Source organism: Aethalodelphis obliquidens, unplaced genomic scaffold, assembly GCF_003676395.1.
Source record: "Aethalodelphis obliquidens isolate GAN/ISIS:26980383/991018 unplaced genomic scaffold, ASM367639v1 scaffold56, whole genome shotgun sequence".
Lineage (NCBI taxonomy): Eukaryota > Metazoa > Chordata > Mammalia > Artiodactyla > Delphinidae > Aethalodelphis > Aethalodelphis obliquidens.
This window is the reverse complement of record NW_020838000.1, coordinates 7,127,255-7,153,636: the sequence shown is the minus strand read 5'-3', so window position 1 is coordinate 7,153,636 and position 26,382 is coordinate 7,127,255. Positions and strand designations below refer to the sequence as shown.

Genomic DNA, 26,382 nt, shown 5'->3' with positions numbered 1-26,382 from the left:
GGAGACAGAGGTGCTGGCAGGTGCCGTTATTACACTCTCCACCTGCCCCAAGAGCACATCTCTTGCCACTTTTCCAGGCACAGTCCTGCCGCCTTGCTGAAGCCAGAGCATGTGGGTAGTTGCAGCACCCTGCTTCCTGGATGGGGCTGGTGAGCATGGATGGTCGGGGCATTCTCTCACTCCCAGCCTAAAGCCAGCACACACGCATAAGCAAGGCATTCTCCTGCTGCATTGCTAAAACCCACAGGTGTATGCAGTCCAGACATTTTCCCAGTGCCTTTCTGAAGCTGGTGACTGTGCCCTACTCCCTATGCTCTGCAGCTGCCTTGCTAAAGCCAGCACGTGCACACAGTCCACACAGGGGACACCCCTTGATCCCCTGGCCCTGGTGGCCAAGGAGCTGAAGGTACTGTGTTCCACAGGACTGTAACAATTGGAAAGACAGTTATCGGTAGGCCACCACCCCCAGGGAACTGCACAGACAGCAAACGGAAACACAACCCATCTTTCTGTGAAAAACGCTGGTTTACTTGTCCTGGAGCTTCAGTCTGAGGGACGGGCTTCAGGTTTCCACCATATCTAGGGTCTAAGGAGGTGCTCCCAGGGAGAGTAAGTGGGGCGACACCATCCCTTCACGCTCCTTCAGCCTCACTAAAGCGTGATAAGACTTTACAGCAAGGAGCTTAAATACTCAGCTGTAGCCCTGATTTGTGTAACCATCACCCATGGGACACCTCCAGGTCTGCTCCGGAGGCCAGGAGGGATTACAGTTGTGGCCTCACAAGTCTGTATATATTTGCTACTGTAAGAGCTGCTGCCTGAGGGTCTGTCTTCCAGTCCGCCAAAAACTAGGCGCTAGATGAGATTCCTCCCTTTGGGACACTGACATGTCTCAGCATCATCTCAACAAAGGAGACATATCAAGAATAAGTCAGGTGATTTAGACCATCACAGAGCTTTGAAAGACAGCCAAGAGCTAAGGCAAGTTTGAATAAGTCCATCTTCTGCACAAGGCCACTCCTTCAAGACTGGGATATGTACCTGTTCTGCCTAATGCATAGAAACAGAAACAGAGGGTCAGGCAGAATGAAGAAACAGAGAAGTATGTTTCAAACCAAAGAACAAGGCAAAACCTCAGAAAAAGACTTTAATTGTATGCAGATGAGTAAGCTACCTGATAAAGAATTCAAAACAATGATCATAAAGTTGCTTACAAACTCAGAAGAATGGATGAACTGAGCAGAGAGATAGAAAATATAAGAAAGCACCAACAGACTTCACAGAGCTGAAGAATACAATAACTGAACTGAAAAGTACACAAGAGGTTCAACAGCAGACTAGATGAAGCAGAAGAACAGATCAGCAAACTAGAAGACCAAATAATGGAACTCACCCATACAGAGCAGCAAAAGGAAAAAAACACATGAAAAAAAAATAGAAGATAAGACACCTATGGGACAACATCAAGTAGAATAACATTCACATTATGGTGGTCCCAGAGAAGAGAGAGAGAAAAGAAACACTATTGGGGGAAATAACAGCTGAAAACTTCCCTAACCTAGGAAAGGAAACTAACATCCAGGTCCAGGAAGCCAAGTCCCATAAAAGAGGAACCCAAAGAGATCCACACCAAAACACACTATAATTAAAATATCAAACATTACAGATAAAGAGAACACCTTAAGCAGCAAGAAAAAACCAAATTGTTACATATAAGGAAACCCCATAAGACTATCAAGAGACATAGGATTCAGCTGGTCTAATGTGTTGTTTAAGGCCAATGCTTCCTTATCGATTTTCTTCTGAATGGTCTATACAGTGATGTAAGTGGGGCTGTTGAAGTCCCCTACTATTAGTTTATTGCTGTCTGTCCATTTCTCTCTTTAGGTCTCTTAATATTTGCTTTACATATTTTGGGGCTCCTATGTAGGCTGTATTTATATTTATAAATGCTATATCTTCATGCTGGATTCACCTCTTTATCATTATGCAGTGCCCTTCTTTGTCTTTTATGACAGTCTTTGCTTTAGTCCTTTTTGTCTTTTATGAATATAGCTACACAAGCTTTCTCTTTGTTTCCATTTCTATGGAATATCTTTTCCCATACCTTCACTTTCAATCTATATGTTGCCTTATTTCTGAAGTGAGTCTCTAGTGGGCAGCATATATTCTTAGTTCCATTACACTCAGTTATTCAGTGTGACTCTGCAGAAGATATTTAGAATATTTGATTATACCCTTTAGGCATTCTAGGACTGCAGCTCTATATAGGAGAAAAGGCAAAGCCTTGGGGTTGTAGAACGTCAGATTAAAATTGACATTTTAAATGTATAACGTATGTGACTTGACCATTTGACTGTTAGGAAATGGGCTTGTAGCATTGCATGTAGAATGGTTTCATGTAGGATCCAAATTTCAGAGCAAGGTGTGCTGTGCCCAGCCATAAGAGGAAAATGCTTTGTAATGGAAAGTGCAGTGTCTAAATGAGTGTCTTCTGTGAATATGGGGGTTCCCAACATGGGCATCATTTGTAGTAGCTTTAGATGTTCACCACATCTAGAGAACAATGAGCAAGTCAGCCAGCCAAGAATCTATTTCAACAGATCTAAGGAAACCAGGCTTGAGATTACAGAAAAGAAAAGAAACTTTATCTTAGGCTTGAGTGAGCCCTGGGGAGGAAGGAAGATAATTCTGAGCAAAAAAAGGATCATTTCCCCACATAGCCCTGGACTGAGACGACTCCAGACCCAGAGAGAGGTGTTGCAAGAGCAAGGGCAATATTTTCCTAAAGATCTCCTCAGGGCTTCCCTGGTGGCGCAGTGGTTGGGAGTCCGCCTGCCGATGCAGCGGACACGGGTTCGTGTCCCGGTCCGGGAAGATCCCACATGCCGCGGAGCGGCTGGGCCCGTGAGCCATGGCCACTGAGCCTGCGCGTCCGGAGCCTGTGCTCCGCAACGGGAGAGGCCACGGCAGTGAGAGGCCCGCGTACCGCAAAAAAAAAAAAAAAATCTCCTCAGGCTGTTGAGGCTGTCAGAGCCGTAGACCCACGGACATGAGCTTAGCATGAGATTGTTACTGACCAGGGTTCTTGCCCTCCTCAATCAATAGTAATTGACGAGGCTAGACAAGAAATTCAGGAAAGGCTTTATTGGGGCCCCTGCTTCAGCAGGAGGGAGCAAGAACAAGCAACAGGTTCCCTTGCTCGCTTACCCGGGATGGGGGTGGGGGGGCGAGCTGGTTCCTTATATGGGGTGAGGGTAGGGGCAGGTCCAGGGGTGGGGCCAGAGGTGTGGCTTAGGTGGTTTGCCCACCTCTTTGGTGGTGCTGAGTGCAGGGGGCATGCACAGTACCCTGCTTTTGCTCCCGGCTCTTCAGAAGTAGCAATTGGGTTTTTTTGGTCTTTTTGTATCATGTTGTCCATAACTTGCCCCAACTGGGCATGTACACAGTTATTTTTAGTCCCTTATAGTTTCTTTGTATTTTGTTGCTGGAAGAGATGTTTGTCCAGGGGCAAGCACTGCAGCAAAGGGTCCCAGGTCCCAGCCTGTCTCAGGGTGATGCCTTTGGCACAACTGAGGGCATCCAAGTGAGCCTGGAGGGCAACGCAGAACGCAGAGTGCTGCATGCTTGGAAGCCAAGAAGACTAGCCTGTGGGGACATTTACACTGGATTCTACAAGTATTTGTGAAGAGCCCTTTTGGAGACTTGGTTTACTGAAGAGCTGGTGAGGATGGGACCTTGGAAACTTTTTTCTGGGAAATGGGTGCAACCGTATTCTTACTTACAGGCTGGTAGAAAGTTCATTTGGTGTTCCAGCTATCTACAGCTGTGCAAGAGCTACCTTAGAACTTAGTGGCTTAACATAGAAACTCTTATGCCTTACAATATTGTAGGTCAGGAATCCAAGCTGGGCTTGGGCTGAGTGATTCATCTTCCACGTGGAGTTAGCAGAGGTTGGTTGTGAGGTGGGGTTCAGATGGGAGATGCACTGCTTGCAGGATCTCAGATGGCTTCACTCAGGTCTGGCATCTTGAAAGTCTGGGATCAGTGGGGACAGTGGACTGAGGTGTCTGCCATAGCCTCCTTAAGCCCGGGAGCCCCAGGTAGTCTAGACTTCCATGAAGCAGGCAGAAGCTGTGAGACCTTTTTTGACCCATTTTAGGAAATCTTCTAGCATAACCTCTTCCATCCCACATCGGTACTGTGGATGGAGCAAACATAAGTCCACCCAGATTCATGACGGACGCACCTAGACCCCAACTCTTGATAGGAAGTGTGCCCAAAATGTTTTTATTTTTAAAATTTGTTTTTAAAACTTTATTGGAGTACAGTTTATTGACAATGTTGTGTTAGAACAGTATGGAGGTTCCTTAAAAAACTAAAAATAGAACTACCATAGGATCCAGCAATCCCACTCCTGCACATATACGTGGAGAAAACCATAATTCGAAAAGATACGTGCACCCCAATGTTCATTGCAGCCGTGTTTTTTAAATGCCACATCTAGATTTGTAGAAACACTTTTGGTGTGTTGTGTGTGTCTGATAAGAGGACATTTAACTCTGAAATGCAGAATTTAAAAAATGCTTGCAAAATTCGCAGTCTTTATAATGTCTGAAGGGCCAGCAAGTACCCTACCGTGCTCCCTACAGCTAAGTTATTAGAGAACCATGGGTTGGGTTGTTCTTGCTACTCTCAGCCACCTTCTCCAGCCTGCTTCCTCTGGGACCTTACCTGAGACTTTGCCTGCTCTGAAATAGAGAGCATTTTAGGATGCATTTATGATGATTCTCCAGTGAATCTGTTCAGTCTCGATAGAAGATTAGTGTTCTATATTTTCCTCCTGTGTCTTTTGCATTCCAAAGGTGAAGCTCAGAAGTGCAAATACAGTTAAGGACTTCAAAGAAATAGTGGCCAAAGGGGAAGGGCTCAGAAAGAACTTGGCTGGGGCTGGCACGTGCCACTTGACTGAAAAGCCTGCCTTGCAATTTATCTTTTATCTCGCCTGGGTTGAGGCTTTGTACCTAGGCAGCTTTCCTGGTCTGCTTCGCATATATCTGAACAAGCTACTCTGAGAGAAAGCCTGTTCTTCTTCTACACCCATGGTTAAGTTTGCACTGTATAATCAATGAGGAGTTTTATGTCAGACCGTTTATTGAAGGGGCCTGTGCTCACCCGGCTCTCCAGCCACGATGATCAGAACAAAGCGAGGCAGACGTCTAACTAGGGCCTCATTTCATTCATCAGGAAGTGCTTAGCCGGGCCTGTCCTTCCACAACTGAGCGGTCACTGATACTCCCCAGCTAGCTAGATTCCTGCGGACCTTCACTTCCTGGAGGTCAGCCTTCCTGACTTAACACAGACAACGTCATCAAATAGTAACTGCTCCCGTTTGCTGAGTGTTCGCTGTGGGCCAGGCTCTGTGCTCTGCTCTTTGCCTGCGTTGTTTCTCCCATTATTTCTCCCATCAACCCTTGGAGGCAGATCTTAGTAATACCCCCATCTCACAGTTAAAGAAACTGACTCACAGAGAAGTTAGGGGGAGGGTCAGAATCCAGGTGCTGGCAGTGACCCCTGTGCTCTTCAACACTAAGTCAGGCCGCCAGGCATGGCCACCCCAGCTCCCCACCCAGGATGGCCTGGCACTCTCTCACCTGCCCTGGCCCCTGAGTGGGGATGGCTGGACTTCCCAGGTGCTAGAGGCACCTCTCAAGGGATAACTGGCAGACTGGGAAGGCAGGAATCCATTAAGTTGGTGGGGGGATAAATTAGGAGTTTGGGATTAATTTATACACATTACTATATATAAAATAGATAACCAACAAGGACGTACTATATAGCACAGGGAACTCTACTAAATATCCTATAATAATCTATAAGGGAAAACAATCTGAAAAAGGATATATATATAACTGAATCATTTTGCTGCACACCTGAAACTAACACAACATTGTAAACAAACTATACTTCAAAAGAAGAAACAAAAAAAGTAAAAAAAAAAAAAAATAAGAATCCATTAAGTTACTCATTTTTGTACCTGTGGTTCTTCATTATTCCCATCTTTAGGAGCCAGAAATGAAATATAGCCACAGGCAACATTTGAGACTCTTTGGAGTTAAACACGTTGCCTTTGAAATAAGAGAAGCTCATTATTTGAAAGGGTATCTCTCTTTCTGGGGTGGGAAGAAATGATACTGAACTTGCAGGAAGCCATGGTAAAGGTCTTCCCGCTACATTTCCTATGCCCGGGCCAAGGACTAGCTCTGAATAGCTAGTAGAAAGAGATCAGAAACTTGGGGTGGAATCTTAGCTCTCTCCACTCACTAAGTGTGTACTGTAGTTCAGCGACCTTGCTTGTCTGAGCACCAGCTTGATCTTCTCTGAAGTAGAGCAGCAATGCCACCCTCAGGGATGTCTGATGAAGGACCAAATGAGATAACCATGGGTCAGCGTGCATTGTCAGGACAGGCTACGTAATTTGCAGTTGCAAAGTGAAAATGCAGACCCCTTTGTTAGAAAAAACTTACTAAAAATTTCAAGATGGCAACAGCAGGTCTTGAAACCAAAGCCTGGGGGCCCTTCTGAGTGTAGGGACTGTGGACTACACAAGTTGCATGCCTGTGAGGCCGGTTCTGAATATTATAGCCATTTAACGAGTACCCCTTCCTCCCCTGACATGTTCTCCCAGCAAGAAGAACCCATCTCTCAGAATGCCAGACCTTCAGAACCTCCCAGTTAGACGCCTGAGTCCAATGCCTGCCCCTGGGGAGAACCTGAGCCCTGCCCTGTGGGCTGGTTTCCAGCCTCCCACACCCTTCCAGAAAGCCATGGACATCTCACCACCTAAAAGGAGAGCATATAACGATTTTATGATGTCTTTGCCAAGAGGCTCTATCTCTTTCAAGTTGTGTATGAATTACAAAATTAACAACAAAAATTGCACCATTCTAGACATGTTAAAAGTATACTTCCAACATGAATAATTATAAAATATTGACTGGTTACAAGTATAAAAAAATAGAGCTGTGCTCTATTTCTTAGTGACACCCATCAAATGTACACAATAACTGTTACCAGCAATTCAGACCTCCAGGGGTCCCACCTGGACCCTTTTGCCCTGATATAGATAGCCATCCCTCCTGCCACTGCCCTTGTTCAGATTCTCATGATTCTGCGCCTGGGTTGCAGCAATTCTACTTCATCGGTACTAGTCACCCAATCTCCAATGGTGCCCTCTCAAATCCTTTCTTCTCACCGCTTCCAAAGTCATCTTCCTACAGTGCAAACCTGATCATATTACTATCCTATGACCAAGGCTTCAGTGGTTCCTCATAGTGTCTCAGGATAGATGCAAATTCTTTAGGCTGCATATAAAGCTACTGATGAGCTTTCTCTGGTCTGTAGTCTATCTCTTCAAACTCATCCTTCCCCTTTTCCACTCTCCCCCTCCCTCACTCATCATTCCCATACAACACCCCGCTACCTCCCCACTCCCCCTTCAGCCTGATTCATTATTTAATGCTTTTTTTTTTAAAACATGTTCCACGTTCTAAATTGTCTTGTGCCTTTGAACTTGATGTTCTCCCTGCCAGGATTGGTACTCCACCACCTCCCCCACTCACATTAAGCTAATAAAATCATCGAGACTCAGTTCAAGCCTGTCTCACCTGTGAGACCCTCACCAGCTGTGACATTCTGATCCTTCTGTTTCATATCATGCTTCCATTCTTTAGAGTAGGTCCCATCCTGCAATGAACTGAATGTTTTATTTCCTCTCAAATTCATATGTTGAAACCCTAATTCCATTTTGGTGGTATTTGGAGAGGTCTTTGCAAGGTAATAGGTCATGAGGGTGGAGCCCTCATGAATGAGATTAGTGCCCTTATAGGAAGAGGCCAGAGAGCTCGCCCGTTCTCTTTCCGCCATGTGAAGACACAACGAGAATTTGGCAGTCTGCAACCCGGAAGAGGGTCCTCACCAGAATCCAATGGTGCCAGTACCCTGAGCTCAGACATCCAGCCCACCCAGCCTCCATAGCTTTAAGAAAAAAAAAATTCTGTTGTTTATAAGCCACCCTGTCTTTGTACAGTGCTTTGTTATAGCAGCCAGAACTGACTGAGACACACCCTGTGTTATAACTTTCTCTTCACACATCTATCTCCCCCATGAGATTGTGCACAGTTGAGAGTGGCCCTTCTTTCTGATTCCATATTAATCCTGGTATCTACATGCCTAGAACAGTCCTTGATACTTAAGAAATGCTTAATAGATACTTGCTTACTGAATGAAAATATTTCTCTTGCTGTTTCAAACGAAACCCTGTACTTCTCCCATATAGGAATAACCCTGAGACGCTGTATGAGTCTGTCTCCCGTGAGCTCATTTTGCCCTTTTGTTTCTAACTCATAGTTCCCTCTTCTTCCAAGTTTCCTCAGGCCTCTGACCCCATCCTTCCCTTTTCTTTCTGTTTCTGGGCAGAAATTAATTCCATTGCCAGGATATTTTTTTTCTTTTTACATAAATAGCTTGCACAGATAGAGGAAGTGGCATTCCGGAGTTTTCTGCCAGGTTACTAAATCAACATATGTTTGCCCAGGAAGTGACCAGGTTGTCCTTAATTCAGGGTTTCAGGACTGGGGTCTGGAGGTTTATTCATCCACATCCCTCTTCTCTTAAGTCTTTTCTATCACAGCTGCCTCTCGGAGGCTAGGCCAATGCAGGCACAAAGGAGGTAAACAAATAAGGAAGCCAAGAGTGGTGAGTGCCCCCCCAGAGAACGCTGGCAAGAAAAGGCAAGAGAGATGGGTTCATATGTACCATCTTTTTAGATTCCACATATAAGTGATATCGTATGATATTTGCCTTTCTCTGTCTGACTTGCTTCACTCAGTATGACAAAGTCTAGGTCACAGAAGTAGAAAACAAACTTATGGCTACCAGGGGGGAAAAGGGGAGGGGAGGGATAAATTGGGAGATTGGGATTGACACATAACACACTACTATATATAAAACAGGTAACTAATAAAGACCTACTGTATAGCACAGGGAACTCTATTCAATGCTCTGTAATGACCTATATGGGAATAGAACCTAAAAAAGAGTGGATATATGTACATGTACAACTGATTCACTTTGCTGTACAGCAGAAGCTAGCGCACCATTGTAAATCAACTATACTCCAATACAAATTTTAAAAAAGGAAAGAAAAGGCAAGGGGAGAGCAGCTGGAGAGGCGGCCACTGAGAATTCAGACAAAGCCAGCAACTTGCACATAACTCAGGAATCCTTGTGCTTGGTGTTGGAGATAATGGGACCCACCCCCACTGCCACCCCGAATGTGAAAGAGAAGTATTTTTGCTCTACCTAGAAGCTCTGGCATGGAAATACCTCTCAAAGCTGAAAGAGCTTTCTAAGAAGCAATCCAGTTGTTGGCCTTTAGCAACTTGGCAGGATGTTCAAGTGAATTCACATTTTCAGATGTATATTTGAGAATAGATATGTAGTAAAAATTGTCTTATTATAGAGAGCGCTTTTTACCATTTCCAACATGGTTGGTTGGAAAAATTATGAGCTTCTTGTGTGAAGACTTGAGTTCGGGTCCTGGCTCAGATATTGACATTCTGTATGTGACCTTGGCAAAGTCGTTTCACCCTTCAATACTTTATCTTGTCTGTAAGAGGCGAACAGAGATAATACTTATATCTTAAAGCTATCAAGGGGGTCCGATAAAGGAAATAAGTGATAGAAAATATAAAGAACCACATAAATGCTGGCTGTAATAATGAGTCTAGATTTGTATCTCTCTGGCAAAAAAGCTCTCATCACTTATAATCTATGTGATTTGGGGCAATGAACTTCAACTTCCTGAGCCTCAGTTTTCTCATCTGTAAGATGGCAATAATAAGTAACATCTACTTCATAGGCTTGGATGAAATATTGCTTGTAAAGTGCTGTGCACAGTGCCTGGCACATGAGTGCTTTGTAAATGTTAGTGATCACTCTTGCAGCTAGCAATGTTATTATTGTAAAATTGGAATGCATCTTCTAATGATGGACTTTATTCTTTTAACACAAACTTTAGAGCACCTGCCATATTCAGGCCAGGCACTCTGCTTTGCATGTGGGAGAGTGCAAGAGAAAGAAGACATAGTCTGTGATTTCCTGTACCTTACAGTCTACTGAGAAAGAAAGACGCATCAAATAATCACACGACCTGTTAAGTAACTTGCAGGAAAATTACAGGCTGCTATGGGAGGGAATGACAAAGGGATCCAACCAAATCTGGGATGCGAGGAAGTCTTCATCGAGGAAGTGATGTTTGAGTTGAATTTTGAAGGATAAGTAGAAATTGACTGCATGGAGAATAGAATGAAAGGATTCTAGGCAAATAGAGCTGTGTGTACAAAGGTCCTGGGAGAGACAGCATCATCTGAGAAAAGGAGAGAAGGCCAGTGTCACTGCAGAACCGGGTGTCAGATGGGGTGGGGAGGGAGACAGGAGTCAGATTGCTGTCAGACTCACGCCATTGCTAGGTAACTAACGGCGGTCAAAGCGTTCTAAGGGAAGTCACATGACTATTGCACTTTTTCAAAGATTATTTTTGCTGCCGTGCAAGGCAGGTTAACGCACGTACGTGGTGATGGTCCATTAGCCAGGTGCTGCTCGGAGTGTGATGTGAAGGCCAGTAGTATTGGCATCACCTGGAACTGTGAGAAATGCAAATTATCAGGCCCCGCCCGGACCTACTGAATCAGATCTGGAGGTGGGCCCAGCAGTCTGTGCTTTTAGGAGCCCTCCAGGGCATTCTGCTGCACGTTAAAGTTTGAGAAACCCTGGCTTAGTCTAGGATGTAGCCAATAAAGTGAGAGTGAATGGATTTAGAACCAATTTCACCGGTTTAGCTACTAGAAGGATTGGGTGATCTCTTTGGTTTGGGGGATGAGAAAGAAGGAAGTGTCAGGAATGTTTCTAAAACGTGCATTTGCTGTAGAAGTCACCTTATCTGCTCTTTTGTGCTTTGTTGGGTGTATATTTAAGATGATGGGGGAGGAAAGTGTGGGGTGTGAATTTGGGGTTTTCTGTCTTTTTTTTTTTTTTTTAATATTTACTAATCCACAGAGCACTGGTGAGAAGGGTCCAAGAAGCACCATTATTAAAAATGACATCAAGTGAAAAAAAAAGATCTTATGTCTGGAACATCTCTACTGATGGGCAGTAAAACAAGCTGTAACTGGAGAGCTGATTTCATCTATGATAAGGAGAGCTATTTCTCCTGAAGTCTTGACTTTCTCAGAATTCTTCAATTCTGAGTCCACTAAATTATCTTTTGAAACGTTATGTTCCACAATTAGAAAAAAAGAAAAAAGCACTCTGTTTCAGAAATACAATAGGAGTCAAACAGCAAAAGAAATCTTGTTAACAATGCTACTAAGGAAAGATACTATTGAACGGGAAAACATTAAATTCAGAATGTGTTTGGAGGTTAACAAAATCCCCTTCTGCCTCAGGTTGTTTGATTATATAGGATATATATAATGATTTGGAAAACGACCTGTCTTTCTCGGTGCATAAAAGAGACTGCCAGGGAAGAAATTTCTCACATTTTTTAGCTTCTTTCTTACATTTTTGAGCTTGCTTTGGCCTGACTTTGTACAGACTCTTTGACCACAATCTCCATTTCACTCCTTCAGCCTCCTGATCTGCATGTATTTTGCTTTACGATGCAGCTCAGAAAGCCCCAAAGTAGCTTCTATTGATGGAACTGGAAGAAAAGCCTTGTCAGAGATCCTTCCGGCTCATTGAGCCTGTTTTTCAGGTGAAGGATAACTAAGTATATTCTCATTACCAAAAGAGGAAGGAAATAACTTCATCCTTTCAGGTGAAGGATAACTAAGTATATTCTCATTACCAAAAGAGGAAGGAAATAACTACCCTCTATAAAAGACAGTTGTCTGGATAATCTTCTTTTAGCATGTACCACTATGGCATTCAGAATCTGGGTTCTACCTAAACAAAGACTCTACCTGGTTCTTACACTAACAAATAGTACTTCTTAAATACTGTCGCAGGATAGAGTCTGTTCGAAACTTCCAAAGAATCAAGAGCTAACTACTCATATACAGTAATCTGTAGGTTTCTACATAGGGAGTTTGCAAAATGGGACTGTGGGCCATAACTGGGGGGAAGCCTGATTTACAAAGGACATTTTATTGGAAAACAGTCATGCTCATTTTTTATGTGTTGCTTATTACTGTTTTAGCGCTACAATCGCAGAGTTGAGTAGTGGAGACAGAGGCTATATGAAGGCAAAGCCAAAAATATTTCCCATCTAGTCTGCTGACCTCTGAAGATGGATGTACCAAATCTGTTAGTCTGACCATCAAATTGAAGCCCTCCTGGTTTAGGGGAATTCTGAATTGTCATGTTTGAATTACAGCTATAGGCTCAAAATGTACTTTTCTTGTTATTGGAAGAAAATGCCTATAATCATATGGAAGCTAATAAGAAAATGTTATGCACAGATTTGTTTTTCATAAGATGTCTCTCTTGGGGCAGGTTTGTCAGTACTAAGAGCTCCCCTGAGCTTGGTGGATCCAGTGATGCTTGTCTAGGCACTGGGGTTTGGCCTCCAGTTCTGGTGAAGTATCAACTCTATTTTAGGGAAGAAGCAGGAAGTTGAGGAAGCGCCTAACTGTTTTGCCTCACATGCCTGCCAAGTTGTGACTCAGGGCAATCTGGCGCAGTGCTCGTGAATCTTCGCTAAGAGTCGAGTTTGCATAATGGAGGAAATACTCAGTATGTTTGTTGTCTTCATGTTCTTGGAAAGTGCCAAATCGACACGTAAAACTGCAGTCGTATATTTATACACTGGAGAATTGTCAGGAGCTCCTTAACCATCTCTTTTTAATTCCCATTTCCTTGTTTCCAAATTCTCCTCGCAAAATTTCTGCTTTCTCCCACAGGACATATTCTCCATCCTTTTTATCTTACTTGCCCAAGCTTTTAAACACAGTTTCTAATTCTGTACCTAACTGCTTAAAAAGAACTTGATTAATGCGGAGTTTGTTACATGTCCTGGCTTATTTTATCAATAACATCTATAAGTACAAGTTTTCCTTTTAAGATATCAAAACTAGATTATTTACTCATGTGATAATTATTTCTTTGGTGTTTGTTTTTTTTTTTTAATGTTTGGAGAAATGCCCTGTGTTTCAGCACAAAGCCCACAAACCCGAGAATCATATGACTTGAGGTCTAATCCCTCCCATTTCAACAATTAACATTCATCGTTTTGCACTCTTTACTGAACCACTCTGACCTCAGGATCTTCATCTCTACAATAAAGAGTTCCTTGTCACCATCTTTAAAGACCTTTTCTAACTCCAGCAATCTGAAAAGACTTTGTATGTTACAACTTAATACTCAATTAGACGTTTAAGGAAGTGCTGAATAATTCTCCTGTTTCCTTAATTTAAAAAAAAATATGAAATGTTTCATACATACACAAAATACATAGATTTTTATAACAAATGCCCACCCTATACCCACCTAGGTTTAACAAATATTAATACTGACCCATAGTTATGCCTGATTTTTTTAATAGTTAAAGAATTAAAGCATTACACATTCAGGTAAACTCCTTACTTTATATGATTAGTCAAAAAGTATAAAATACTTTTGCATGTATTGACCTCTTCAAAGCTCTTAGCCATGAGAAGTAAACATATATCCAGTATGCAGATGTGGTATAAACAGGTGTCAAAATTGTATCTGAGGATACCCAGCAAATAAATGAAGAATTCAGGACTCAACATATGCAATGTCATCTAATCCCTGGATTTTGATTGTCCTTTCCTAAATATATCATTTTTGTAATTAGGGTTCTTTGTAAACAATATAAATGGATTCTGGTTATATGAAGCAAAAATATTAATTTATCGAAAACACATGTTGTAACTTATGGAACCAAAGAAAGGGATGAGCAACCAGTCTTTGAAAAAGGCAAGAAGCAGTTGTGTTCATGAGGCCTAGGTATCAGGAAAAACTGGCAAGTTTCTTCTGGCCTTCATTGTTGAATGAATCTGCTTCCTTCATTTTTGATCTTGGATCCCTCTGGTCAAGATTTAAATTACCAGAAGAGAAAGAATGATTGGTCAGCATGGATGATTTGCCTATCCTTGCAGTGAGGGCTTGTCTGAGCACCAGGTTGGGTAGTTCTACCAAGGCTGCACACAGAGAGGAGTTTTCATCTCCAGCGGAACATGGAGGTGCAGTGACACGAGGAAGGGGCAAGGACGCTAGTCTGCCAAATATATTAGATATCTACTATACTAATTGTAGCAACCATGAGAACGTGCGTCTCGTACCTCTGATTACAGGAGAGTATGGCTGATGACCCCAGCTACTGTCCTCTGAAACACATCATTGTGTTGGCACAGGCCAGACTTTCCAGGGGCTGCTACCAGCCAGTGACGGAGTGAAGCAAGGCTGCTAAGACAGGTCTAGTCCTAGGAGATGCAGTGCAGCTCTGATGATTGGCTTGGCTAGATGACTCCTTGATGGCCTTGGTGAACTTTCCTTAGAATTGCACTGAGGTCTAAGACACTGTCATCCAACTTTTCTTCCTTTCTTTCTCCTTTGCTTGACCTCAGATCTGCATCATAATCTACTCATCATTTGCTTCTAAGAGGACCAGCAATAACACACAAATCATTTATTAATATCCAAAAGCAATATTAAGTAGCACTTAAGAATGTCATGCTACAGCCCTACACTGCCGTTTCCTACATTCTATATGCCTTTGCCCTGTTCTACTTTTTCTTTCTGCTGTAGCATTTAAAACCCTCTAATAAACTATATAGTTATTTATAATTTATTGTTTTTCTCTCCAAAGTAGAATGTAAGTTCTCTCAGGGCATAGGACAGAGATCTGTTCTGTTTTGTTCACTGATGTGTATCCAAACACTTAAAACATTTCCCAGCCATAGCAGGCACTAAGTAAAAATTTCTTGAATGAATGAATACCTTTATGTCCATTTGCTTGCAGTGTAATCTCCAAATATTTTCTTTTGGGTCCTAAACTAAGTAGTTCCACAGTCCCAGACCCCCTTAAACATGCTGTGTTTATGTCGGCATTACGCTTTTTTGGTGCCAACAATTATTCCCGTTGCCCTACAGAGACCATAGATTTCTCCCACTAAAGGCTTGTGCAATTAGAGAGGGTTAACTTGATCTTCCAGTTCTCATTTAAACCAAGTTCTTTTTCACTGAACAACGGCCAAGTTTGAAGAAATTTTAAATTGCTTTGCTTGAAGTCAAGTATCAAGGGAGTGAGTTTGTTTCAGCGCCTTGTTCTCAGAAAGAAGTGGCTTACAAGTAGCAATCATGGAGCCAAGCCTGTCGGATCAGACATTTATCTGCTCACTAACAATGGTTCAGCACATCTGTCCTTCTTTCCCCTAGAGCATCACTGAAGAGAGAGCCATGGCTCAGCGTTGATTTGGGCTCAGTTCTCTTTGTTATTTCCAGTCTTAGAAGAGATGAGCACAGGGGATGTTGCTCCGCACCCTACCTAGAGCTACTATGGCACAGAGATCACCATTCTAGGAAAGAGGCAGAAACATCCTGGGAGGAGGGGGTCAAGCAAAGGTGTTGTGACTAAGGTCAGGAGATGGTGCTACATGCATTAATGACCTTGGTAACTATGCCTAAAGTCTGTGATAATGAAGATTTTATGACAGCATCCTCGTTGTTTCAAGGAGGGGATTAAAAGTGGCACCAGTGGTGGTTTTCAGATCCCATTGTCTCATTGGCTACTTGAAGCAAATTTAAGAATTAGAGCCATGTGTACCTAAATGAGAGATATATTCCAGTCTAGAACTAATGTAGCTGAATCTTGTTTCAAATAGAGGTTCTACTCTTCTTTGGGGGTGAGAGGGAAATTTGTTGATTATCCAAAGGCTTTATTTCGCTTTTATCTGTTACGACATTTTAAAAAGAATATGTATCCTGATGTTCTATAGCATGGATAGAAAGATTAAATGAAAATGAAATCCAGTTTCTAAAACATTGTTCACAGAATACGATCATTCCCAGAAGATTATAGTAAGGCAACATTGGAAATCAAACTCAGATTTGTGTTTACATCCTGCTATTTGACCCTCATTAGCTGTGTGACCCTGAAGAAAATATTACACATCTCAATTTCCACATTTGTAAAATGTGCTTCAGTTTCTGATAATGTTGGTCAGGGTGATCAATGAGAAGTTTAGATGGAATACATACAAAGCTTGTGACTCAGTGTCTAGCATATAATGGAAGCTTAATAAATGACAGCTATCCCTAGGTCCTTGCTGTGTGCATTACATTGTCAGGAATCCCTTATCTGTTTCTCATTGGACCATACGCAGTTACCTGGGCTCTTCCTCTAAACCTATCCCAGGTGAATTTGTGGCTACCCATATGTGAAAAATTCTTTCAGTTATAGGTAAGAATTTTCCATGTTTAATCATCAGAAGCTGTTTGGTTTTCTTAAAGCAAGTAATAACTCTATTGATCAAAACTATAGTAAATGATTTGTTGAGCAAGCATGTTGGAATTATTGACTAAAACACATCTTGGAGATATTTTTTGGATCTCAAGTTCCCAAGCTCCTCTCGTTCCAAATTATTAGAGATTTCTGAGAGATGCCAATATATACTCCTGGGAGAGGAATGAAGTACTTTCATTTAAGGAGAAAGGAAACTTGGAACAAAATGGAAAGAGGAAGAAAAAACAAACTGGGCACATTCAATTCAGCTAAGCATCAGTTGATTTGTATCTATGCCTCCTTTCTTCCTTTCTTTTTTCCTTTTCTTTCTTTCCCTCTTCTTTTTTTAGTTACCCTAACTTAACATGGAACTTTTCTTAGACTTTGAAATGGAATATCTGTGAGAATTTAAATCATGGAGAGTACATACAAAGTGACCTCCCTAGAAATATGACCTCACGACTCTTATCACCCAGTCCTGGACTCCTTTCATTTCTTATTCCAAATCTCTAGAGTTGCCAGAATCCCACTAAAAATTCCGTCATGCTTATTCTAGCAAAACTGAAAGCAGGGATATGAGAAAAGGAAAAAAGAAGAAACTGTAATCCTACAATCCACCACTGTGAATATTTTGTGTGTATTCTCCCAGTCTATTTTTTTTTTCTATAAAGAAACAAATTTAAAACACATTGTTTTCTGAGAGCCTCATTTTTCATCAGACATTGAAATGAGAGGTGTCTTTACCACTGCCCACTCAGGGAGGTCTTCAGCTGGCTCACTTCACGTCCCACCAACCCGACTCTACCCTCCGCTGCTGCACAAGACGTCGGGGCCCCAGTGCATTAGGATCCTGGGGCATTTGGAGGAGGGTGTCACCCAAGGCAAATTCACTGGGAACTGAGCACAGATCTGAAACACGTATAGGCTGCACTATAGATGGATGGTCCTTTGAAGAAGTGTTCCTTGCAGTTAAAGTGAAGCCTTTACCTGCTCTTCCACCAAAGAATCCTTGCTTTCATCACTTAGAACAGTACAAACACCAGGAAGTGCTGGGGAGGCTGCTGTAGGGCTTATCTCCCACGCAGCTCTGGGTGCTTCCTGGGACTTCCCCCTCCTTTTTTTTTTTTTTTTTTTTGCGGTACGCGGGCCTCTCACTGTTGTGGCCTCTCCCGCTGCGGAGCACAGGCTCCAGACGCGCAGGCTCAGCGGCCATGGCTCACGGGCCCAGCCGCTCCGCGGCACGTGGGATCTTCACGGACCGGGGCACGAACCCGTGTGCCCTGCATCGGCAGACGGACTCCCAACCACTGCGCCACCAGGGAAGCCCCCCCCTCCTTTTTAGTCTGATCCTTATTTTCGATCACCACTTCACATGACCCATCCCCTTCCTTTCTAGTTTCATGAAAATAGACTTTCCATATTGATAAAGAGTCTCTGGAATGCTATGTTAATTTTTTAAGCAAGCTATGAAAAGCCATTGGGTATTTTTAATCAGGACACTCTATTTACACAGATTCTTGGAAGCAGCATGGGAAGAAAACTAAAGGTAGGGAGAACACCTTTGAAGAGTGGGTGAGAGATGGTTAGGGCCGGAACAAGGCAGAAACAACTGTGATAAGGGGGAGGGGCAACTACAGCTCTGCGCAGACTCGCTTGAGATGCTCATCGATGTCCTGCGCTTCCTGCTACAGATACGAGAGTCCCGTCATGCAGCCACCATTAGCAGTGCCTTGTTTACACACCTGTGGCCCTTTGGCCACACGCTTCCCAATATTATATCCCCTGGACTAATTTCTAAAAATTGTCAAACCTGTCATCACACCATTGAGTACGTAGCACTGAGACAATGGTTATAGAGAACAAGATCAGATTTACTGTGAAATATGAGGAGCGCCTGAAAATGTTTAGCTCACACGATACTGATGCTGTTAACACTCAGGATATTATATTTTTGTAGCCATAATTTCAAAAACTAAAGGTCACACATATCTACCATTAAAGAGCCAATCAAAATCCTGCTTGATACGAGGGACATGCTAAGGGTACCCATCCCACTTTCTGCTGTTGTGTTAAATTGGGAAACACAACCTGTGTCCCATCGTGGCAACACAGCCAGTCACTAAAGAGAAGGGAACGACTCACAACTCAATATTCTTTATATCTCTACCTCCTTGTATTAAGTTATTAAACCATGAACTCATACTAGAAACTTTTTCATTAGTGTTCACTTATTGCAAACTATAATCTTTTAGGGGTATATGGAAAGCATGTGTCTTCTTTCCTTTGTAAATATTAGCAAGGCAAATTCTCTTGCACCCTTGTTTCCCAATGAAGGAAAAGAAAGTACCAAAAATGGAGACATGGGACATTCCACCAGGTTTAAACTCTGAGTAATTATTTACGTGATTCCGAAAATACAGGTTACCATAGAGGGTATAAACCCTGTTATTGCCCATAAATTGTATTTATCCATGGAAATTAAAGGTGTCACTAGCTTAAGTCCTGGCAGAGACTCATCTGTTTTAGCGTTCACCAACCCACATGGTAACTACAGCTGCTATATACAGAAGGAGTTAACATTGACACACAAGTTCTGCCCTCTAACCCTACTTTTAAGAATCCTTCCCATCTCTGGATTGGAGGCTGAGGGATTTTCTCCCTCCCTGCTTAACGCTAAGAGAGATTTATTGTACCAGGCCTGGGGCGCTGTTGACTGAAAGACATTGCATGATCATCACTGTACCCATGGGTAAGAGAGGAAGCAGCAGACCCTGGGGCATTGCTTTGAGTTATTACAGTGTGTAAGGTTGAAGGTTTTGTCAGAGAGCCAGGGCAGAGAGGTTGAGGACAGCAGGGAAGGGAAGGCTAAGAGAGCAAAGTTAGTGTGAAGGGTGTTGCTTTGAGCCTGATTGGTAGGTTTCAGCATCCATCCTCTTCTTCTGGAAGAAGAAGCAAGTGGCTTATGCTTTGCTTTCTAACTTTAGAGGTACCCAAAGCCATATTTGTAAGGAAGTTGGTGTGGATAAATATGAAGGAGCAGTTGAAGGAAGAAAGGAAGAGGGATAAAGGGAGGGAGGGAGAAAGAAAGGAAGGAAAGGAGGAAGGAAGGAAGGAAGAAAGGAAGGGAGGGGAGGGAGGAAGGAAAGAAGGAAAGGAGGAAGGAAGGAAGAAAAGGAGGAAAGAGGAAGGAAGGGAAGAAAGAAAGAGGAAGGAAGGAAGGGCGGGAGAGAGGGAGGAAAAAGATAGACCTATATGTCTCTTACGTTGCTTCCCTGATTCACTTTTTTGTCATGTATGAAATGGGGAGGTTGACATTAGCTTAGCTCATGACAACTCATTACAAAATTTGAATTTAGAAGGACCCATATTAATGAAGTTTCTAATGAATTTATAAAATGTCAAAGATCACCTCTCATTAGAACCTGAAAGACAAATTCCAAAGTGATTTTTCAACTCTTCCAGAGCGTGCTGTGACGCGACGCCCGTGCATCATGGCTGATTGGAGAATGTTGTCACGTTGGCACCTCTTTCCTTGGCTTTCACCTCATTTTGTGCTTTGGCTTTTCTTTAAAATACACTGGCACGTCTGTGAGGAGACTCTGTGGAGACAATAATGATGCTTGTCTGAGTGCATAGATCGAATGATTTTCAGGAAAATTAATAGTCTCTGTTCTGATTTGGGTGACGTTCCTGCAAGGAAATTGACAGATGTTTTAAAGTGTGAACCAAAGTATTAGATTCATGCCATTCTCCAAGTCCCCACGATTCCTGTCTCTAGGGTGTGATTGATAGCTTGGCCTGATGGTTCTTTCTGTTCCTACCGTAGCTACAGCATTAGGGGAAAAGGCTCCCGAGTTGAAATGGTAATCATAGACAAAAATTGGAAGTAAGAGCCATTCTGGGTTGAGGGAGAGAGCAGTGTCTGGCCAGGGATAGGGCTCATTTATGAGGTTTCTTCATTAATCATAGACAATAACGTTGAGTTATCATTTCATGTTTCTTGGGGTTACTATATCTACCCTGGACAGGAGGATGTGAGAACATTACAGTCGAGGGAATCTCATTGCAGAAATGTTAACTGACTTCCCATGGTCACGTGGCTGGTTGATGTTGGAGCCCTGGTGATAAGCCGTAGATTCTAGGTTTTCTGGAGTCTGGTGATGGGGTACTGAGATGGGATTGCTGTGGCATAGATATTTGGGAAGATGAGTGAAAGGAAACCATGTGTCTGAGTCAAAAGAACAAGAAGGAAATCATGCCACTAAACAATTAGGAGGATGTGGGGGAACAGGTACATATTCAAGGCATACTCTATAGGTAGCAGCACATTACACGTACATTTATTACATGTGTACTTAACCACACATTTTCAACAAAAATAGCCCAGCAGCTATAGTAAAATACGATTTTTATGTCAGATGGACGCTAAATACAAATCAGCTGCTCGTCTGGTGCTCAATTGAAGAAAAATGAGAGATTCCAAGGCTGGATGGATATATCGCTGTGTTGGAAAGTGTGAGATCTAACACAGTATATACAAAGCAAGTTAAAACATCAAAGATATTTCTGACTCTGTGATTTTTGTCGTATACCCAGCTTTGAAATCAATTCCCAAATAAGATGGAAATTCAGACTTTTTTCCCATCAAAGTAAAAGTGTAGGAAAATTATGTGTGAATAGATCAACAGTTTAGTTTTTAAGCAATAACTTTTTCATCAACTGCAAATATTTCTGCCCAAGAATGCTTTTCAGTAGAAAATCTAGTACTGGAATTTTAATGTATTTTTTAATATGTATTTTGAAATATACAAAAACTTTTCAAAATATAAGCCTTAGGTTTGAACATGAGTCTGTTAATGATATTTCTCATGGTTCTTTTGCTCAAAGAATAGAATTGAACTTGAATATCACTTTTAAAATTAATTTTTATTGGAGTATAGTTGATTTACAATGTTGTGTTAGTTTCTGCTGTACAGCAAAGTGATTCAGTTTTACAGGTACATATATCCACTTTTTTTAGATTTTTTTCTCATATAGGTCATTACAGATTATTGAGTAGAGTACCCTGTGCTATACAGTAGGTCCTTATTAGTTATTTATTTTATGTATAGTAGTGTGTATATGTCAATCTCAATCTCCCAATTTATGTCTCCCCGCCCTTTACCCCTTGGTAACCATAAGTTCGTTTTCTACATCTGTGGCTCCTTCTGTTGGGTAAATAAGTTCATTTGTACCATTTTTTTTTAGATTCGCCATATCAGTGATATCATATGATATTTGTCTTTCTCTGTCTGGCTTACTTCACTCAGTATGACAATCTCTAGGTCCATCCATGTCACTGCAAATGGCATTATTTCATTCTTTTTTACGAGTCTGAGTATCACTTTTAAGAATATGGTCTTGGGCTTCCCTGGTGGCACAGTGGTTGAGAGTCCGCCTGCCGATGCAGGGGACACGGGTTCGTGCCCCGGTCCGGGAGGATCCTAAGAGCTGCGGAGCGGCTGGGCCCGTGAGCCATGGCCGCTGAGCCTGCGCGTCCGGAGCCTGTGCTCCTCAACGGAAGAGGCCACAACAGTGAGAGGCCTGCGTACCGCAAAAAAAAAAAAGAATATGTTCTTGAAATAAAACATATACCCTGAAAAATACACACGAGTACAGAGTTTGATGACTTTCAAAACCTGAATACTCCTATGCAATCAACATAAAGGTCATGAAAGATATGGACCAGCATCGCAGAACACCCTGACCCGTGTCCCCTCCTAATCACAATCTCCCAAAGGTAACCACTAACCTGACCTCTTAAACCCTAGATTTGTTTTGCCTATGTTTGTACTTCATTTAAATGGATTCTACCCCTCTGGGTCTGGTTGTTTTTGCTTAACATTATGTTAGTGATATTCATCCATTCCCCTGTCGATTATTATATATCACTCATTCACATTACCATATAATGTATTGTGATAATATATCTTGATACTGCCAAACAGTTTTTAATGTATATGTACTAACTGGCAACGAGTCAGTAATGTAGGAGGGTTCAAATTACTTTGCATCATCCTTCCCAAAACTTGGTATTTTCCATCTTTTTTTCTTTTAGCCATTCTGGGGCACAAGCATTGATTTTTAAATGGACTAAATAAACCTCTAGCAAACTCATATCAAACAAAAGTCTTTATTTAGGAACCAGTGTGTGCTTCGGGCGGGAAGGGGCAGAGTTTCATCAAGTGGAATGCTTCAACATCAATACGTTCAAAGAAGAAATACAAATTTGAATGACATAAGCAGAAAGGTCTCAGCACAGACTAGTGGTTTTGTTTAAAATACTCCCTTATTTTCAGAGAAAGCACTTCATTTGGGAATGAAGAGATATGTATTAGAGGCTAGACGTTTATGGAGTCTGAAAACTGACATTTTTAAGATTTTGCGGGAGACTCATGGGATAGAAGAAAACAGTAAGGACTTTATTAACTATACCACAAATGATGTGATTTTCATAGAAAAAACACAAGGCAGTGGTTGATTTGTATTTTTATTACCGTTGCAGGGTCTCCATTTTGGTGCCTATTGGATATTGTCCCTATAAAGAATGAGAAAGGAGATGTGGTCCTTTTTCTGGCCTCATTCAAAGATATAACAGATACAAAAGTGAAGATTACTCCAGAAGATAAAAAAGAAGGTTTGTACTGTTTTCAGAAAACATTGACAGATGGAGTAACATTTTGAAATTGTTTATTCAAATACTCTGGTAGGAAAAAGAAATGTGTTTTTAATAACAGCAACAGATAAACATTCATAACTCTTAGCAGTCAGTATTTGGTGCCTATCCCCAAATCACAGAGATTCACATGAATTTGCATTTTCCTCTTTGTAATAAAAACTCACTTGATAGGAACCAGAAGTTTATACTCCTGTTTGAGGAGAATGAGGATGGGAAAACAACTTATCAGAATACACAGATTCACACCACCTTGTTTTATCAGGGAAGAATATACATTGATAGCAATGAGTGAAGTTAAAATGATGCGATTGAAACTACTGCTCTCAGTTTCATCTAATGTGCAGTAGTTCAGAACTTAGAAGTGCAAGATTTCATTTTATATCCAAAATCCAGAACTCAAGTTTAGTGCTTGTTAGAGTGGAACGTTGCACATGCGTACCTGTATTTTGCAATAATAATTTGTTTTAAGACACAGACAAGCTCTTCAATGATCTTTAAAGTATTCTAAGACTTTCTATTGCTTACTTTATAGCTTGTGTCTGTAGTTTATGAGGAAATACCCTGCATTCATGTAAGCAGACAAAAGTAACATTGAAAAATATGCCCATATTATTTCATTTAAACAAAAGTAGGATTAGATATTTTGGTGACCAGAGAAAAGGCAATTGTCATTGTAGGGACTTCCTGTATATTAAGTTCTTTATGAGAACCAGCTCTTTGATGTTTCAACAACTATGTCTTTTTAAAAATGTGTGTGAGTGTTTTAAATACATTATGTCTTTTGAAATGACAACACAAATTGAGAACTATTTGGTGACCCTGGCCAACTTGTATCATTTGGAATGTTTGCAAATGCAGGACTGTTTTCTTGTGTATTTGCATACCTAAACACTGTGGCATATTTTACATACAGGAGGGGTGAGCAGTTTTATACTTAAAGTTACTTGGATATTAGAGCACGTGTAATACCTGTCCAATGAGAGAAAAGTGTGGAAATCGGTGTGCGTGGTTTTGGTTTTGTTTTTACTGTTTTCTTTGCTGTTATAGGGAAAGAAAAGGTAAGTATGAAGTGTATTGACTCAGAACACTTCTTATAGCAAATGTAGTTTTTTTCCATACCAACAACCAGTTCTTCAACTCTCTGGACTCCAGCTTGGTGTCCTATCATTTAATTCAGGTCACACTAACTACCTGGATTTAGTGTCAGAGTGCACAGGTATAAGGGCCACACTAACTGCAGATGCCGGTCACAAGTACGGGGTGCCCGGGGCCCACACACTTCTGTCCAGCTTGGCTACAATGTCGGGAATTTCACAGCCCTCCCCATCCTTTTCAGATTTGATAATGTGCTAGAACAGCTTACTGAACGCAGAGTAACACTTCTGTTATTGTAAAGGCTCTAACTCTGGAACAGCCATAGGGAAGAGATGCCTAGGGTAGGTATAGGGAAGAGGGCCTGGGGCTGCTGTGGTTTTCCTGGGTGTGCCACCCTCCCAGCACTCCTGCTCGGGTGTTTAGTAGGAGTTTTCATGGAGGCTTCGTTACGTAGGCAAGATTGATTACATCATTGGCCATCAGTGATCAACTCATTCTTTAGTCCCTCTCCCCTCCCCAGAAGGCCAGGGAGTGGGGCTAAAAGTTCTGGCCCTCTAATCTCGCCCTGGTCTTTCTGGCAATGTGTTGCCCTGCCGAAGTAATCTAGGGCACCCTCCCCTTCCCCACCACCAAATATTTATTAGCACATAAAAGACACTCATCCCTCCAGAGATTCCAAGGGTTATAGGGTTGTGTGCCAGCAATAGGCATAAAGACCAAGTACATTTTTTCTTATGCCACCATAAGGATTATTTGAATAACATTATATTTATGTATTAAATATATATGTGTATATATTATGTATACTCATATGTATAGATAGATACATAAAACTATCCTTAGAAAGAAATATGGCTTTTTTTTTCTTTTTTTTTTTGCTTCAAAGTGGGCAGTTTAATCAACTAACTTGCTTTGAACATGAAGATTATAACTAATGGTTTTATATAATTTAGGTCATCATCTTTGTCTTGTGTTTCTGGTGTCTGTAGATAGGGGTGAAATCCCCCTTTTGGAGGACTACAATGGATAAAAGGAGTAAAAATATACTTATTCATTTGGGGTTTGAAAGAGCTCAGTACAAACACTCCTTTTCCCCACCCAAGTTCTGAACCAACTGAGAAAGAAATAAGAGTAAGGCAGATGGGAGAACAACACATCACCTTTATTTCTGAAGAAACCGATAACAGAGAATGTGGCATATTATCAACAGCAAATGGGCTTCCTCTCAGTGAGCCCAGATTTAGGCAAAGTTACCGCCAGCTTGGAGGACCAGAGCAGAACAGGTGCTTCCCAAAGGCAGCTGCTCCCTAAAGAGAGGAAAGAGTAAGGGCCACGCCATATATGCCAAACTCAATCATATTAAATTCCTCCTCTTCCCCTGGGAAGAATTGAATAAAGGAGCAGTACAGAGGCCAGGTGTGTTACACTAGCAGAGCTGCTTCCCCAGGAAAGCTTGCACCTGCCTTTTGGGGGTGAAGCGCACGCATTTGAATACCCTATGGAGCAAGTAGCAATTATTCTAATCCAAGGTTCCATCATAAAAAAGAGTTTTACATTTCTATTTAAATAAATATATTAAACTATGCTTAATAATAGTCCCATTTTGTTTAGAGAACATGTAAAATATGAAGACTATCTCCTGCAAGGTTTAAAGAAAGAAAAACAAAAAGCACTTTTAACATTAATTGTATAAGGCAGAATATGTTGTAGAAATTTTGAAATATTTGATAGTAAGTCTCTAAATCTTTTAATAGCTTTATGACTTTGTTCCTCAAATGATTATTATTTCATATGAAATTAAGTGTTATTTCTAATATATATTGAACACTCAAGAATATTTTCTTGGGCTTCCCTGGTGGCGCAGTGGTTGAGAGTCTGCCTGCCGATGCAGGGAACACGGGTTCATGCCCCGGTCCGGGAAGATCCCACATGGGCTAGGCCCATGAGCCATGGCCGCTGAGCCTGCGTGTCCAGAGCCTGTGCTCTGCAACGGAAGAGGCCACGACAGTGAGAGGCCTGCGTACCGCAAAAAAAAAAAAAA

At 41.7% G+C, this 26,382-nt stretch overlaps 1 protein-coding gene across 1 annotated transcript in view; it reads left to right on the top strand.

Moving 5' to 3' along the window:
* Positions 1-26,382, top strand: part of KCNH8 (potassium voltage-gated channel subfamily H member 8) — a 387,230-nt gene that overhangs the window by 138,442 nt on the left and 222,406 nt on the right. The window contains exon 3 of the mRNA XM_027086541.1: positions 23,073-23,204. Coding sequence (XP_026942342.1) covers positions 23,073-23,204 — 132 coding nt within the window. The remainder of the gene's footprint in view (positions 1-23,072; positions 23,205-26,382) is intronic.